At 45.6% G+C, this 18,701-nt stretch overlaps 1 protein-coding gene across 1 annotated transcript; it reads left to right on the forward strand.

Moving 5' to 3' along the window:
- Positions 1-666: 666 nt before the first annotated feature.
- LOC131283028 (germinal center kinase 1) lies at positions 667-16,363 on the forward strand. The gene is made up of 9 exons (XM_058312589.1): positions 667-1,362; positions 8,128-8,223; positions 8,686-8,814; positions 12,344-12,853; positions 12,941-13,086; positions 13,180-13,375; positions 13,453-14,121; positions 14,215-14,387; positions 16,321-16,363. Exons 1-9 carry the CDS (start codon positions 667-669, stop codon positions 16,361-16,363), a joined length of 2,658 nt encoding a protein of 885 aa, XP_058168572.1.
- Positions 16,364-18,701: the final 2,338 nt, after the last annotated feature.

The following is an 18,701-nucleotide window of genomic DNA, read 5'->3' on the forward strand; positions in this document are numbered from 1 at the left end:
TAAAATTAATCTTCTCCACCACGCGCCCTTCTCCAAACGCTAATCGTACGTCACTTCTCGACGAACTAATCTTATCAGTGGAACGGTGCGTGAAGTTAGATGACATTTGGACACGGCATCTGCACATTCCAAGTCCAACGACGACGACGAAGACGGTGACGCCAAGTGAGCGTGTAGGATCATCAAGGGCTCTCGAGAATGCATCAGTGGAGTGGAAAATACGAGTGGTGAAAAGAAGGAAATCGTAAAAAGAAGCGAATGCAACAGGTGTGTGAACGATGCACATCATATCGAAGCTGAGAAGTGAGAAGTGAGTTCGTGTTACATATCCCCGCCGCGACAGTTCAGACCATCGGGTTTTGGTGTGCCATCTCGGGTTGGCGGTTGGAGGAGTGTTTTGTGGTTGTGGTCGTGGTTGTGGGTACGGTACCGGGCCTCTAGTCAGCACGTTTCGTCCCGCAAGGTGTATCTCGATATCGTCGAGCCTCCGTTTCCACGCGGGGGTCGAATGCTGTGTGCGAATCATGAGCTCCATTACTGATGAGCGATCGTGAGTAATCAGAGCACGTACGAAAGTGTTGTTGTTGTTGTTGTTGGGAGTGTCACAGAAACGAAGCGCGCGAAGGAGGAGAAAATTACTGAAGTAGTAACCAAAGCGAAGTGGGGATGAAGCGCGACGAGGAAAGGGCCCGCAAGATGTGGCGGGACATTGGCGTGGCGGCGATGCAGCATGGGCCGAATTCGCTCCACCACCATCAGCCGCCGATGTACGGAGCGGCCGTCGGGAATGGGGCGGCCACGACACTCCCGAACAATCCGCACTGGAACCAGCCGGGCTACCGGAACTCGTACAGCTTGCCACATCCGAGCTCACAGAACGGGGGTGGTGAGAGGAATGGCGGTGGGGGAGGTGTCCGAAGGAGCGATCCGGGAGGAGATCCGGGAGGACGCTATCCACACTACGACATCAAGCCCCTCTCGCAGGCACCCTCGTTTCCGGAGATTTCGTCCGCCAGCTACACCGGCAACGGGTACCACCATCCGGTGCACCACCACCACGCCCCCCCGCACCTGCTCCCCCAACAGGGTGGAGGTCAGCACGGCATGAAGCCACCCCGGCCCCTCTCGATGTACGAGCTGCATCACAACGGAGGCGGTGGTGGCGGTCCCCAGCAGCTGCACTCCCTTCCGCCGAACTTTGTGCCACACCAACAGCGCGCCCCCAACGGCCGCTCACCCCCGCTGGCGAACGGGGGAGCCAATGGCCACCACCAGCACGGCATGGGCCCACGGTCACCGACGGCTTACGATGGTGGTGGAGGAGGTGCCGGACGCACGCTTTTACAGCAACCGGAAGAACTGGTGAGTTGGAGGGTTTCACCCTCTGCCTAAGCGGATCTTGAATGGCGACTTATCGTGGTTCTGGTGACGCGATTTAAAAAAAAACCCCGCTCCGAAACGAAAACATAAAACGAAAAGAAGGTCTTGTCTTGGGCCGTTCGCGTGCGACGGCGCGTTATGTCCACCTCGCCAGTCGCGTTCTCACGTCGGTTGCGGCCGTGCGCAGTGCACTGTTCTGCGTTTTTGTTGATTTATTATTTACGTAACCTACATCGGACGGCGGGGGGTGCGATGCATTTCTGAAATGGCGTGCGGCCGAAGTAAATAAATAAAATAAGTTATTATCCACAGGGGGAGAGGGGGAAGGCGAGGAGCGCACATGCTGCCATTTGCCATGTTCGTTTGCTTTGGCCTGGCCCCTTCAGGGCTCTTCAGGTAGTGCTCAACAATTACACCTGGAACCCGGCAATTAAAGGCTTGACGTTGAACGCTCTTCGTGGAGGGAAGAAGGTAGTGGTCATTAATTAATCAAGAGTGGTAGTATGCGGATGTTTGTGTTATTCGATATATCGTTTTTCATATTTTACGCAATTGTCACGATGTTGGATTTATCGACGGCAATGAAACACCAGAAATGAGTTGTTGTTCGAGTGTAGGAACAAATTTTTCTCATTTTACCCTTCAAAACCAAAACGCAAGAAGTTCTAGCCAACTTTATTTATCAACCTTTCTATGGACCTTAAAATAATTGAAAAATTGTAAAGTAGCCTTTATAATGATTATTAATTTGCAAAAAAGATTAATTGTTTGGATGAAAAATTCAAGATATCTAAGTGGTATGCTACTTTGAAGATTGAAAACTAAATCAATTTTCTTAGATGGTTTAACATTGGCAATTCCCATTTCAAATTAAAAGTAAATTGTAGTAATTACCTTATTAAAAATATTACTCATGAAAAAAAGAGAAACAATTTATCTACAAAATAGAAAAAAATAGCTCAATTACATCCCGTCCTTTGAGACTTTTTCTGGAACTGATAACCATCAATCGATTTTAAAACTTGTAATGAATATTTCTAATGCTTTCGAAGAGTTTAAATGATGAAATTTTTTATTGGTTTTCCATGGAGTTTTATTGAAATTTCACCTCAACCACGATGACTAAATATTAATACCGAGAGTTTTGCTTGATATTACTTGGAACAAAATTTGACAAAAGTTCAAAAGGCTTGACATCGAAAGTGTATTTGAATAATTAAGCTTCTCCACACTGCACACAAATAATAAACACTTTTGTTTGCCAAACATGAGCGATGATGGAATAATTGGAAACATGCGTTCATGAACAAAAACACAAATGTAAAAACACAATTACCCTCCATAGAGTAATTTGTGGATTTAATTCGTAAATTTAACTGACGATTACATAAAGCCGCGAGAACGGCCGTGTGACCTGTTCCACTTTCGGCTTGCAGCGAGTAATGATTCCGAGGTTCAATCGAAGCCACAAATCGTGATCCGTTTATTCGATCGGTCGGCAGCGCAAGGGACTCGCCGCTTTCCGACATGAAAGATTGTGGGCCTCCTTCGCTCGGCGTGCCGTTCGCTGTCGTAACCTTTTCGTCAGTTGTTCTTCTTTTTTTTTGTCGCAGCCGCGCGAAGTTCGCGCTCAAGAAACCTCAAACCACGCGGAATTTAACCATTTTGGAGGCCCGGTCGGGCCCGTGTCACCTTTAGCAAGGTTGCGCCGGTTCGTTGGATGGCCGGATGAGAAGGTTGGAAACCGGAGGTGCCGGGTGTTGTGCCAAGAACTGAAAGTTGAGACCTTCACGGCAGGGTGAGTTTTCCATCCACCGTGTTTCGTCGCGTTAAATCTTCCGCGCATATTCTGCTATCTGCCCTTTTGCTTTAGCAGCGGAGTGTTGTTTGGTGTTAAGTTTACGCTGAGCGACGATCGTTACGTGGCGTTGTGCCTTGTTCGGTTGGGAAATAGCTAAGGACCCTTAAAAGGCATCGTTTACTGCCTGTCCCGAAAGGGCTGCAGTTCTTATTGGGTGGCCCTTTCGTTTGTTGAAATGCCCGATTAAAGACAACAGTGTGAAAAAGCATAAGCATTTAAAGAATTTTGTTCCAAATTTATTTTCATTTAAAGGGTTTCCCGCCTCACACTTAATTCCCTCTCGATCAAATTCGCGTTTATCGATGCTTTCTACTCCGGACCCTTTTACTTCTACCATTGCAGCCTCAATCGGACGATCTCTCTCTCTCTCTCTCTCTCTCCCTCTCTCCCGCCCTTCGGAATGAAATCGTCAAACTTTCCATGCCGGGCGGCGGAATTTATGTTTGTAAAATTGTCTAAAAACGCAAAACACTGAACACGACTGATTTCACTTTTCACTCGTCTCGCTAATGCCCCCTTTCCCTTTCTTGGCGTGGGGGTTGGAAAATCTAATGGCCTGCGTCTGGTGCGGAAGAAAAGAAAAGAAAAGAAAAGAAAAAAAAAGTAAAGCGGCCGGAATGGAAACGATCCGCTCGCCGGCGTATCGAAAGTTGTGATTTTCCATTTCATGTTACTACTCCCCGGGCGAACGTTATGCTAACGGAAGATTTCATCATTACGGTGTGCTTAGGTTTAGTCTGCTTCGTTTTTTTTCTTCTTCTTCTTTTGTCTCCCCAACCTCCGCAGGATGTCGGCGACGGCTTCCCTTCCCCGCCACCGCCACCACCGCCGGCGCAGGTATTTATCTTTCAAATCTCGCGGCAATAATGTGCAGGAGAACTCCTCCGCCGAGATTCGCCTCAGCAAAGAGAATCCAAATTGGCTCCGAAACTCATTCGTACGGATCACGATTTTTTTCCGATTCGAGTTCCGATTCGGAAGCGCCACGAGCGCCTACTACTGCTGCTAATCGCTTCTGTATGAGTTTTTCCTCCGCTGGGTTGTGGGTAGTGGCGCGTACGATGTGTTTTCCGGCGCGCGATGGTCGCCTGATATCGGTAACACACAAGGCTCCAATGTATGTAAATATCGACATTGAAAAAGCCCCTTTCGCGACGTTCGAGGGTTTCGAAACGGTTGTAAACAACCCATCCTTCCACCCTATCTTCCCGCGGGGTGCAGTCATTGTTTAGCGAACGATTTTCCCTCACACCCTGTTTTCGCGAGATTGTTTTAATTGGCGACGCGATAAAAAATACATTAAATGATAAGGGATTAGAGATTGATTGACGGATGCAATAATGTTTTTTTTCTGTTTTTGCAATGAGCGCTTGTTGATGCATTCATGTTATTCTGACAATCAAAATGGGGTGTATATTACTATAAGCAATGGCAGGTTTGTTATTTTGTGAAGCAATGATTTAGGTGAGTTAATAAAATGTTTTTTATAAGAAAAATACTTCTGAAGTAACGGGAAAATATTCGATTATTGACCGACTTTAGACTCGACATGGGTTGTTGATTCTGTAGGGGCAAAGTCAATTACCGAATAATTTATTAGCTTCGAAAGTTTCAATGAAAAGAAATAGAAATAGAACTGTTTTGAATCCATTTCTATTTGAGTAAATAAAGAAAATACAATTTCTTTATGACATCCGTGTTGATCGGTTCTTTTTCTCCTTACTTCAATGCGGATGTTTTGAATCGACACGGTATCATGATCGTTGATTACTTGATAATATTTCGGATTCTCTTTTTTCATTGTGTATGTGCGTTGAACACGTATAATCATTCCTGCTAAGATCTGCGATAAATGGATGATTTTCTCGGTAACATACGCCGTCGATAGAAAACATTATATAATTCTGTAAATTTTTGAATCTACAAAGCTTCGGTGACCATTTATTTCAATCATTTTAATGACTGACAATGATCGTCGCGATTGATCTGCGATATGAAGATTGGAAACACGAGCACGATTTCAATTTTGAAGAAAAAAAAGCAACACTCCCTTCTTCCGTTATCTGGTCGTCGATCCAAAAAGTAACGTTACCCACTCTGCTGACCCTTGGTACAGATAAAACAATCATTAGGAAAATGAGTACACCTTGGCGGGCGGGGTTTGGGTGATGGGTAGTGTGGGGCAACGCAATGTTGTTTCTCCGGGTATGAGGTGGCGTAGATAGCGCACGAATGGAAAACGTCACCCACATTCCGATGCTATCTGTACCGGGTGGTGGCACTTTACCTATACACGGGGGGCGGTGCCGGCCTCCCCCCTATTCGGAGGTGTTTCACTTCCTTCCCCTTCCATGGCCGAACATCGTTGGCCCTCGCGCGTTGGCGTTGATGCTTCTGGTGGTGGCGAACACTTGAACAGTGTTATTGTTTGGTGGCTTGCTGCGCTAGTGTCGCGTAAGATAAGATAGTGGATTCTTTGTTTTGCCACCTCCCGTCCGGTGTTAAACACACTAAACGCGGCCCACAGGAACCCACCACCCTGTGTGTGCTGCTGCTGTTGTATTTCCTTATTTGGTAGTATTATGCTTATGCCCTTTCCCTTTCTACGGCCCGGCCTGGCGAAGCGTTAGGCTTGCCCACGGTTTGACTCACGCCTTGACATAATTTTACGAGTCCGCGCCAGAGTGTGGCATAATGGCGGTCCAGAACAATAATAGAGTACGGAGAGAAAAACTTCACGCCAAACAAGACGTCGCTTTCCGATTCGACCGCCATTTGGCAATGAGTAATTTGATCGTTATCCTACGGTTTGGACAACGGTTTTTCAAACGTTGAAGTAGTGAAAGGGCTACAATGTGGAGCATCGTTCCCGTGCGGTACCAGGCCACTCAAGTAGACCTTTCCTGTCAAGCGAAACTTATCTAACTACTGCCCCATTGACATAAATAAGTTATGCTGTCGCACATGGGCTCAGTGTTCCGGGGGTAAAGTAACGCTAGAAAATGATTCAGCGCAAATGAACCTTTGGCATAGGAAGGAAAAAGAGTATGAAATTTAAATAAAAACAACCCCAACACCAAGAACCTCGAGCGACGTTCCCGAAGTTGTCACGCCGCTCCACTATGACGTTGTGCAATAATGTGGCTCGGCCTGGGGAAGGCTCGGCGTAATTGTACGGTTCTGCGGCGAAATCATCGCCTCCACGAACGTCAGCTGTGTGTGTGTGTGTGGAGGGCCACCAAAAGGCTATGCAAACGTATGTAAAGTACGCAGAGAGTCTAATGCGCATACCACTCCCTTTGCGGAGGGCGATTGAATTTCATTGGGTGCTATTGTTTTCTGGTTTCCTACTCCTTTTCCTAACGCTCCTCCGAACGAGCCATTTTCTGGCTGCTCGAGGAAAGAATTGAGACGGCTCCTCGTCCGGGCCACAAATATCAAGGTACGGTTTACGTTATGAGTCAAATGTAAACGCCAAGATCCGTCCGACGTCACGATGATGGGTTGGGGCCGTGAGTGGGATAAAAGTGTTTCTTTTTTCTCACTAATAATGTGAAGCCGATCGAACCTCCGTGCCGCCATTAGGAGTAATTTAACTTTCATTTTTTCCTCGCCAATTTGCTGCCCACCTACCTTCCTCCGCAGCGTTTTCTTCGTTCGCTCCGTTTGCATGATATGGTGGTGATGGGCACGACGGTACCTTCAACCCAAAACCCCCGCGGGTGAAGTGTGTTTAGAAACACGGGGAATAAAAAATGTACAACCTTGCCTTGCCGACTATCGAACCTTCCTACATCATATATTTAGCAACGTCGGTGCGACGTCTTAGCCCTTAGTTCGGTGCAATACTCCTGCATCGGATTTCGTTGGCGGAGACTCCGGCTTTAAGTCAGCTGACTCACCCCGAAGGGTTTTTACGGACGCGTGACGTCAGCTTGTTGTGACTTCGGCCTCAAAGAAGAACATCCAGGCGAACGGGACATTCTCCCCATAGTTTATCGCTCAATCACCACGATGTTGGCCGGAGTGAGAAATGTATCCTTGTTGACCTTTCAAAGTGGACATTCATTAGTTGTCCCCTAGTTGAGTCGTTTGCTCCGTCTATTTGGTTGTTCGGTCAAGAAGAGTTGACGATACTAGCAAAATGGATGTCATCAAACCAAACGGACAACTCTATTACTTTAGTCTATCAAGTACTAAGGGTTCCAAGAGGCTTAACTCTAAATTTTTGCGTTTTACTTCATTTTTCTGGTTGAGTCTCAGTATGTCCTGCCAATAAAATATAGCAACTATGTGTTGAAGACTATATTAATCTCCGCGCAAGTTGATCACTTCTTGTACAATTCATCATAACGCCATGGAAATTGATTCAAGAGTCTCCGCTCTCTACGTTTTAGAAGCCGCAAGTATGCACTTTCTTCATCATGAACCTTTGCCTTATGGAAACGATGAAAGTCTGAACGAACATGTCGGGGACGTTCCAAGGCCATACATCACTGACATCTCGTTTAGCTCGACATGTGCGCTCTCGAGAACGAACGCTTCTAGTCTCCACTAGGTCCCAATTCCTAACGACTACGTTATACTTAGACACTTAAACGAATTAAAGTTTAATTGAAAAGTTTTTAATTAAATCACATACACATACACTCGGACGGTGTGAGGAGGCAGCAACACACACTGTACGAAGATTGCTTGTCGCCATGGCCATTGTTTGTCCCGGAGTACACCATTCATTTCACCGAATGGAGGAGCGAATGGAAAATGGACTCTCTAACAAACCGTTCTTGGTGTAGTGTAGTTAACTGGGTCGCTTCACGTCTGGAGCCGAGGTCTGCTGACAACCGGACTAATATCTCATTTCCTTTCTTCTCCTCCCGTTGCAGAAAGTCGACCCAGAGCTTATCTTCACCAAGCAGGAGCGCATCGGCAAAGGATCCTTCGGCGAAGTGTTCAAGGGTGTTGACAACCGGACGCAGCAGGTAAGCACCACCAGGCAATGGTTGACAATTGGTCCTATTTCGCCGGCTCTCGCCGGTGCTGGCGGGGTAGGGAGCCCGATTTATCTGGCAATCGTTTGCTGTTGGTGATAAATATCCTCCCTCTCCCTACCGTTCGTAACCCGCGCGCGAGGAAGTAATGCAATCCTTATGTCGCAAGGATGGAGTATTCAGAACCTCCCGTCTGTCTACTCCATCCTTGGCGGTGGTGGAATAGTGTCGTTCAGTCGTTGTCAGAAACGGATGGCAACATACTTTCCACCAGCAGCTGGAGTTCACAGCCGACCAGTTGTTCCACGATAACACGACGCGACTTGCGAACTGTGAACATGGGATTGTAATTATCCATCCACCTATCGCAGACACTCCTTCCTATTTTAACTTTCTATCTGGCTACCAACCTTACCGTATCTCACGGATGCTTTTTTTCCACGTCTACCGCAGGTGGTTGCAATAAAGATCATCGATCTAGAAGAGGCCGAAGATGAGATCGAGGACATACAGCAGGAAATTATGGTGCTATCGCAGTGCGACTCACCGTACGTCACCAAGTACTTCGGTTCATACCTCAAGGTAAGTGTGCGATTAAATTGGATTTCATTTTCGACGGTGGCGTTATTCTAAGCGAAAGATAACTATCGAAACGGGGTTGATTAGGAGGTGGTGTCATTTAAAATGTGAGAGTAATAAATTCCATCCAGCCATATCCGCTTTCCATGCCAACTGTCCTCCGGTCGTACCTTTCCGTGGTGAATTTATGGTGACGTCAGGAGACAGGCAAGGTGATAGTGATCTAATCAGTTACAAGATGTCATATACGAACGTCTCCTACGAGACATGCGTTGTCCATCTCCAGTGAGCCCCGGCCCCCCATTGAAGGGGTGTTGTATGTTTATCTCCTCGTATTTTTCTTTTCGTTGACGCGTTGACCATTCGTCGTCCCACTAGAGACGCAGTTTTCGTCCACCACCGAACGACTCCATCTGTTGTCCGCCCCTTACCCCCGTCCCCGGGGATCGTTTGCCCCGGTGGCAACGGTAAACAAATACCTTCACATCTGTACCCGAGAATTAGCATACAAACCCCTCGCCACAGATAAACACACTCTCGTTATGGCTCGTAGGCAGCAGCATACTTAAAATTGCTAATTCGAATTCGACGTTCGGCAAAACTCCCCCCCCCCCCCTCCCACTTCGGTTGGTTCGATTTCTCCGCGTTCCGAAAGGGTGGTAGGTTGGGTAGTGGGGTACCTTTGGTTAAAATGGAACCTTGAACATGGAGGCAATATTTGACGGAGCTTTAAAAATAAACCGTGACCCATCGGAACAAGCGGGGGGAAGTGGCTGGACACTACTTTCAGTATCGGTGACATTATTCAATGGACGAATGAATGTGACGAACTGACTTACGGCTTTACCCCAGCGGTTGTCATTTGTTATTAACAATTTATCCGTCGTTCGGTTCCATGTAAGTTTTGCAACAAAAACTGCAATCAAACATTTATGACCGCAATCTACGGTCGCAGTTGATCGTTTGAGAATGGACGCATTTGCGATCGAATGTCGTTCTAATGAAATGCATATTTTATAAGTTCGTTGCGATTTGTCATTTATAAAGTAACTGACACCTCCCCGGAATGGGTTCGAACTTGAATTGCAAATAAAAATGTGTTAACCTGTTTAGCTTTCGTGGTTTCGGAACCATTTTGGAAGCTTAAGAAGCCATTCATGCAGGTTGTAAAGTGCATCGCCGTTGTTTGTGTACATCCGTCAATATCCGGTGCTCATTCACTATTCTATTACGCACTTCGTATTCTCCTCATGTAGATGTATGCGGTATCCAAAATGGTATTGCAATTTGTTTAATGCCACATATAGACCCGTGCAAGCTAGTTGACTATTCACGATCCCCAAGGAAAGATACCGGGAGCTCTGGAGGTCGCCACACTGGATCAGGATGAGCAGCGCACAAGCCGTTGTTTGTTCGTTCAACCTAGCCACGTACGATGAACCATAGTTCACCGGGCCCGGGAATTTAGCATCGCTAGCCATTCCCTCTTCGTCTAATTTTTGTCTGAAATATTCAACCGCACCATTCGGTGAAGCTCTAACGCAGAGAGAGAGTAGCATTTGAAATCCTTTAACGGACAGCTTTCTTCTTCGACCCTTCTGTCAGTGGATGGCGAGCGTTACGCAGGGTGAATGTCAATTGGCATGTTATTGTGTTCGGCCTCGGCCCCACCCTCCCCATGGTCGGGAAGCGCTCATGTTTGCCCGTGATGCCAGAACGATAATGGATGGGGTTGTCAGAAGCATAATTAACGCGCGGGTATCCATCATCAGCTCCATGGCTGGCAGGTTGAGGTGTATTCCCAACGTCGCTTCGCTCGGAATTGGGTGGTGAACTTGCGGCTTGGTTCGGGGGATTATTTCAAGTGTCTATTTCCGCACGGCACGGGAACCCATGTCCCACCGTGGAGTCCCGGTTCAAAATCACTTTTATCTAAATCAGTACAAAGCTGGTCGCGCGCGGCACTTTATAGTGCCTGGTTCCCTAACCCTAGGTACCCCTGGGGGGAGGACTGTGTGCCGGCTGTGCGTGTTTGTTTTAATAACGACCGCGGTCGTGCCGCCGTAAACTCGAAACAACGGTGAACTGTAGAACTCACCCCAGCGAACGCAAAAGGGAAGGAGGGTGGGTTCACTCTACGACGCGAGTGTGGTTTATGAGTCATACCCTAGCGGTAGTCATACGCCACTATCGTCCATGTTCAAGCCCCCAAGTGGTCGGTTCGCTGCCGTGACCCTTTCCGATATGCTGGCAAAATATGGTCGCACATGGTTTTGTTACCTTTGCCTTTGGTTTTCGACTTCGCTTTCGCCGCGAGTTTTGGCCGTGCGTGAATGTCACCGCGGAATCGCTTTCCATACCGAAGGTGTGCTTGGGGGGAGGGCTATTTTTGTGTGGCACGCGCTTTAGGAGGTGTGTTTGTCCGTTGGGTTTGGCAATTCGCATCTATAATCGGCCAATCAAAATACGGTAAACCCACAGGCCACAAACAAGCAAAGGGGTCCAAAAAGTAGCACAACGGGTTTTGCTTGGCACATTGGAATTCGGCGCAAATTTACTTATTTTTCGGAACACTCTGGACTTGGCTTTAAAGATGGCTTTACACAGACAGAGAGATGGCTTTAAAGACATTTTTTTTAGACTATTTCAATGTATTGCTACTGTTAAATTTTAATTTTAAAAAGTTTTATTTTACGTTTTGAGTTATTTGCTTGTTTGAAAGAGTAATGCCAACAAATTTTAATTTAAGATTCCGTTAATTTTTGTTTTATGTAATTCTTATAACTTGCACACGTGTATAGCCTTTTTTTATAATACACTTTTTTTAGAGCTAGAGTAACTCCTTTTAAAAATAGATTTTGTGAATTCCAACAAATTTGGGTTTCCATCGTTTAGATTCGTTGATGTGAAAATCAACTTTATTACTCCCGTCTCAGCCATACATTTATCATATCGTGCAATATTCATTGCCACATTTTCGCATACAGATGTAGAAGATATCATCAGAATGCATAGAGGAAAGTTTAACCAACTGCCGATGGCATCGGACTGCACTTCTACCTGGCAATCGAATGCATTCCCTTTGATGTGTCTTGCTAGCACTTTCCCCTTTCATCGGAAGGGAAACCCACGATACTGTGGATAGAGTTTTTATTTTCATTCCCAACGAAAAGCGAAAGAAGCACGCGCTGCTGCAACAATGAACGAAATTTTCCGCCTCACTGTGCACAGTATATCCATCGTGGAGGGAAAAAAGATTATCACGGTCCGGGGTGGATGTTGGAGTGGAAAAAGAATGCGTTAAATATGGTACCGTCTGGCGTTCGGTTCCGTGCGGTTGCACACCAGACAAATGTGTTCGGTGGAGAAATCCATGTAAACCACCTCCACTGCCCTCACGGTGAGAGAAGATGATCGTGCGGTCAGATATCTTTCGATTAAAACGATTCTTCCATGCCACTGAAAAGATGTTAAAAAATGAAACGGTGAGAGTTTGCTAATTTGAATTTTTTACATACCATTTCGCGGTCAGGGCACCAAGCTATGGATCATCATGGAGTACCTCGGGGGCGGGTCCGCCCTGGACCTGATGAAGGCGGGCCTGTTCGAGGAGATGCACATTGCCATCATCCTGCGCGAGGTGCTCAAGGGTCTGGACTACCTGCACTCCGAGCGCAAGCTGCACCGGGACATCAAGGCGGCGAACGTGCTGCTGAGCGAGCTGGGCGACGTCAAGCTGGCCGATTTCGGCGTGGCCGGCCAGCTCACCAACACCACCTCCAAGCGGAACACCTTCGTCGGCACGCCGTTCTGGATGGCGCCGGAGGTGATCAAGCAGTCGATGTACGACTCGAAGGCCGACATCTGGTCGCTCGGCATCACGGCGATCGAGCTGGCCAAGGGCGAGCCGCCCAACAGCGAGCTGCACCCGATGCGGGTGCTGTTTCTCATTCCGAAGAACAATCCACCGCAGCTGACCGGTAGCTACACGAAGCCATTCAAAGATTTTGTCGAAGCGTGCCTAAACAAAGATCCAGAAAATGTAAGTCATACAACTGAGGTGGGGTTGGATTGGGGTACACGAAACTCACAAGTCTTGTTGTTCCTTGTTTTTCCAACCCAATTTTAGAGACCAACAGCCAAGGAGCTGCTCAAGTTTCCATTCATCAAGAAGGCGAAGAAGAATTCCTACCTGATCGATCTGATCGATCGGTACAAGAAGTGGAAAACGCAGAAGGGCGAAGAGAGTGAAACGGAGTCGGAAAATTCAGACTCGTAAGTTGAAAACGTGACTGCAAGAAAATTAGAAGAAGAAGAAGCTTGAATACATATGTGTGTGTGTGTGTGTGCGTTTTGTTTTGTTTCCAGTGAGGATTCCAAGCAGGACAGTGATCTCGACGAACCGTGGATCATGACGGTGAAGGGATTGAATTTTAACAACTTTAACAAAAATGTGATGGAAGACCCGCTCGGTTCACCGGTGAAGCATAACGGCACCAGCAACGTCGGAGTGAGCTCAAACCGTGATAGGGATTACAATTTGAATCAGCAAAAAACGAGTCAGGTAGGCAGAGCGGTTGAGACGGACTCTCCGATGGAAACTCAGACTAACTTTGTGCTTGTTTTCCGTTTCTGAAACAGCCACGTACGTCCACATCGCCATCGCACCAGTCTTCGTCGACGCTGGTTGCGGCCAACAATGCCACCAACAACAGCAGTAGCACCACCAGCCCGATCATCGTGGAATCGAGGAAGGAGCGCGAGATGCAGAACCAGTTCTCCGCCATGCAGCTGCAGAAGGAGAAGGAAGCGAGCTTAGAGCGGCAGCAGCAGCGTGATCACCATCGGCTCGAGCGCGAGGCCGAGTGGGAGAAGGATCGCGAGAAGGAGCGGGAGCGGGAGCGCGATCGTGATCGTGAGCGGGAACGCGAACGGGACCGGGAGCGTGAACGGGAGCGCGATCGCGAGAGGGATCACCGCGAGCGGATAGAGCGTGCGGAAAAGGATCGGGATCGTGATAGCAAGGAGCAGCGGAAGCTGATCGCCTCGGACGGTGGTCACCACAATCACGGTGGATCGGCGGGAGGAGCAGGAGGCAGTGAACCGGAAAAGCGTAGCAGCAGTTTGCGGCGCGCCGAACGGGAATCGCCGAGCCACACCAACAGCAACAGCAATGGCAACCCGCGAACCAACAGTATTACGAGTGTAAATAATAACTCCAGCAAAGGCTCCAGTCGGACATCGTCCACGACGGCGTCGACGGCAAACAGTGGCTGTCTTAAGGCGATTATCTTCCCCCTGCTTTCGGAGGTAGGAGACAATCCCAAACGTAACATCTTGGAATGGGATACAGTTCCAGAATGCAGATATACAACAAAGTAACTCCAATTTTTATACTTTTAGATGCAGCGAAACTACAACAGCGGCTCAGATATGGGTGACCTGCGGCTGGCCTTCGAGAGCGCCGAGCGGAGTAGTCCGGGTGTGAGCGATCTGTTCGTGAAGGAGATCATCCACAAACTCGTGCCCGGATTTTCCGAGACGCGAATCAATACGCTTATAGACAAGGTGACACGGTAGGTTCTGTTCCGTCTGGACACAGGTGGTCGGTCTCGGTCTACCCGGACGGTGCGCCGTTGTTGGTGTCTGGCTGGGATGATCATGATGGTGATGATGGTGATGATGGTGAACGATAGTGGTTGATGGTGATGGAACGGTGTTTTAGAGCTAAAGTTCGATTGTTGGTTACTACTATGTATTTAATATTTTATCATGTAAACAAAAAACTCGTGACAGTTTTGCGCATGCGGTTCAACACACACACTCTCTCACCCACGAAAAGGCATCCTTATTTTTGTACGAAAACTCAGTTTGCTAAACTTTTCTGGATAGAATGCCCACTCTCACTCAAAACTAACACACCCCACTTTTGCAGTGGTTAGATGTTGTAACTCCCCTCACATATAACTTCTTTACACTACCGATACCTGACCTGGTTGGGACGCGTAACCATGTCTTGCAGCAAGCAACTTATCCCACGACAATATTTTCTAGTGCACCTCCAAAATTAACCCAAAAGGAAAGGCTCGGGTCACAGTTCCTAATAGCCGAAAAGCAAAAACGAAAATCTGCATTCCGAATTTCTATTTCTTGCTGCCTTACGTCTACTTTCAGCGATTCCCGGATAAAGCGATAGAGACCGAATCGGTTAACCGCTTTTAGTTTGACACGCCAAGCCAGAAATGTGGTCCATTTTACGTTCACCATTTTGCCAGCTATCCGAACTGGAAATGAGTTTTATCCTGGTTTATATCTACACACTTAAAATCATTCGTTGTTTAAAGAACTTATAAACTGTTTGCGTGAAATTGTCGGCTTTTCCATTCGAGAGCAGTAGATTGTGATTCGCAATGAGAAGGTTTGGGGGGCTGTGGGGAGACAAAGGTGTCCCCGATGGCGTTCGAATTTGGAACGTACCGATATGCAAAGAAAAGTAACAGTAAAACGAAGATGAAACGTATAAAGAAGTAATCACAGTTCAGAAGTCGATGACAATATTGTCCGTTTTTTGCTATTTAGACATTAAGTGGGATCGCTATCCCCCGGGCTGGATTCAAGAGTAACATGAAATAGAAACATAAAATTCACGGGACAACAAAATGGAATATGGTGAAACAAACGATGTGTTGCATGTTCGATGATAACGTGTTTAGCAGAACTAAAGCAGGGAAAGGAGAAAGGTGAAAGGGGTTGCTGAAAATCATATTCAAATGTAATCTTTTGAGCTAAACGACACAATAAAAGAGTTAAAAGTGTTTGCTTTGGGTAACTTTAACCCCGCCACGAGCAAGTTCTACGTGACATGCTTTTGATTCGTTTTGTAACCTGTAAATTATATTTCCTTGTTTTGCTACAATGTTTTAAATATTCCACCCATTTGCGTCCCTTTTCCAGAAACGAACAAATGCAGTACCATGCTCTGTTACTCCTTTCTTGTAAATAGCTGTATAGCTTTTTTTTTTTAAATCTTATTTTCAGAAGTGCAGATAAAAGACAGTAGAGAAATGTATTGTTGAATAATTTTCTATTTTTTCTCCCTATTGTTTATCTGTAATTTTGACTCTACTTCTTTTCTTTAGCTTCTGCAGTCAAGAATCAAGAAAATCAATGCAAACCACGTAAACGATCCAAAATATGTAAAGGTTTTTTCTACCGTGCCTTCCTTTCAGTTCAATAACCAACCCCTCTCTGTAATGATACCAATAACCGTTGATAATAGTTTAATTTCCAATCAAATCACTTAAAAACTAAACGAAAGATTGACACAACACACCAACTGCATTCTTTGTACTGTATAGTAACATATAAATTAGGTCTGTGAATATTAGCAATCGATGCAACAAACGGTGTTTGAGATCACGTGTTGTTTCTTTTTTTCCTACGAAAGCAAATATTTTTATATCATTTTGTTCTTTCTCGTTCTCTTTTCCTCCACCCCTTTCCGTTTAGACGAGCTTCCGGTAACTCTTCCAAGATGACCGTCCTTTACTAGGTTTCACATGTACATACATGTTTTCATTTTGCCAGCGAGAAATGGTTTTGGAACGCAAAGGTCATGATTTGTCTGTTAGCGGCAAATACAAAAAAACAAAAACAAAAATATGGTTAATTTAGCTTTTCATGATTCAAGTTGATCTTTCTCTCATCGACACAACACAATGTACATCCCTGATTTTGCCTGATAGGTAGAGTTAAGAAGTTAGCTAGCTTCTATTGTTCTATTTTGTTTGTTCCTGTTTGCTTTTGTTTTTACTGCGATATGGCGATATTGATATTACCATTCTGAAACGATGAACGATTAACAATTCCTACGGGTGCGTGTTGATCGTGAAAAGCATTGTTGTTAGGGGTTTTGTTTTGTTGTTTGTTTTCTTTTCGTTCAATCCATTCGAGATAATACAGAAAGCATGATCACTTTTCTAACACCGTCGTCTCCCGTGCGCGGTGTATGCATGTTTGTTTCTGATTGGTTGTACTGTCGACCGAATGCGTAGAGTTTAATGCTGTGGTAAAACAGGTAATCAGACTAATTGGTGTAAGAAAAGCGCGTCGAAATGAAGATGGGGTTAGGATCGGTAGGAAAGTGAATTTTATTTTGTACAATAAACGACATGTCAGTTGAAAGTGGAAGACACGACGTGGGTAAGACGGTAGTAGATATACTTTCAAACACCTGTGGAAACGATGGTTTATTTATAATACTAGAACAAATCTAAAAACTGACAAATGCATAAAAGAGACACAGCTCAACACATAGCGTTCAGTTGACGATGTTCGAACAAAAGGGTGTCCCGTTATGTGGGGATTCATCCTTTGCGGTAAATCCCTGCTTGAATCATGATAATCCTGCTCTACAAGACCCCCAAAAAAAAAACCCGGTTGACCGACAAAGGCAAAAAACGATCTAATAAGACAAACTCTAGCGTTCATGATACAAAGTAAGACTTACTATACACCAAGACATAAATGCAACATTGAATCCCATTACACAACACCTGCGGCCGAGCGGTACCCCGGCTCGGATAAAAACTAGGGAGCCTTCGTACTGCGGAGTGACTAGTTGAATCAATTAACAATGATAAAAACAAACTAATACACAATAAGAGCACACACACACACACAAAAGAAGAAAGGAGAGTTCGTGTTGAAACGGTGGCGTGTAATGATAGAGAATAAAATGTATTAAATAAAAAGAAGGTAGCAGCAATGCAAAGATGAATGCAATGATGTGGATGAATGTCTAGAGGAAAAACTGTACTTGTTTGCACGATGTAACACACCTTCCCTTACACAGACACACACACACACACACATACACACGAACAACAACACGTACATACCGAACGTTTGTACCCGACGGTATATGTTAAGGGACGAGAATGAGCGAAGATAAAGGTAATTATAAAATATGCGAAGGAGAATAAGAACTAGGAATACAGAACGAATGCCAAGAAAAAAAAAGTAAGTGCAGAATAAAACATTACTGAAGGAAAACAAGAAAACGAATGAAAAACAATAAAATCACATATGGAGAAAACGAAATATTTTATTAATACAATTGAACCGCGAATTACACATGTTCGGTAATGTTTGCCTTCGATCCGAACGTGTGTCTTGTGTTATTGTGTTGTTAGTAAGAAAAATAGGACCGTTTTTTTATCTTTAGTTCGTATATTTATTCACTTAACACTATGACTTTTGCACTCCGTACAACAGAGGCCAACAAATGCACAATTTATATTTCGTTATTGTTTGTTTTTACTAGTAAGAGTTTTTGTTCTTTCAGCTCTTTTGTTCTCACCTGCCTTTTCTCTTCAGCTCTCTTCGCTTAAAACCTCTTCAACACGACACAATACAAACTACCCGTGAAGGGGGGAAATTAAAACCTACGAAGGGCACTCTAGTTACAACGACGATATATGGGAGCGCCAATGGCGAAGAAATGATACAGGGAAAAAAAAAGAAGGAAAGAAACCGAATAACATCTTTTGCTTACGTTTATAGTGTATAAATTGGTGTATATATATAAATCTATCGACGATGCATGCACCTAAGCCGTCCGGAAGCGGAAAACGGGAGACAGAACCGCGAACGGGCGTTTGGATATATGTATATATATTCTCTATATAACGTACGAGCTACGGTAGAGGCAACGGTTAGATATTCGGCGCGCTTCCCTGCGCCACTTGGTAAGAAAAACCCCCGGACAGAACTCGTTCGGGTAACAGAATGTAGGAAACGGGAAAATGGAAACTGTCTACAAATTTCACACCGGAACCAGGGTTCGTGACTATATGGTTCGTCCCGCGCTCGTTGATCGTTCTAATTTG

Source organism: Anopheles ziemanni, chromosome 2, assembly GCF_943734765.1.
Source record: "Anopheles ziemanni chromosome 2, idAnoZiCoDA_A2_x.2, whole genome shotgun sequence".
Lineage (NCBI taxonomy): Eukaryota > Metazoa > Arthropoda > Insecta > Diptera > Culicidae > Anopheles > Anopheles ziemanni.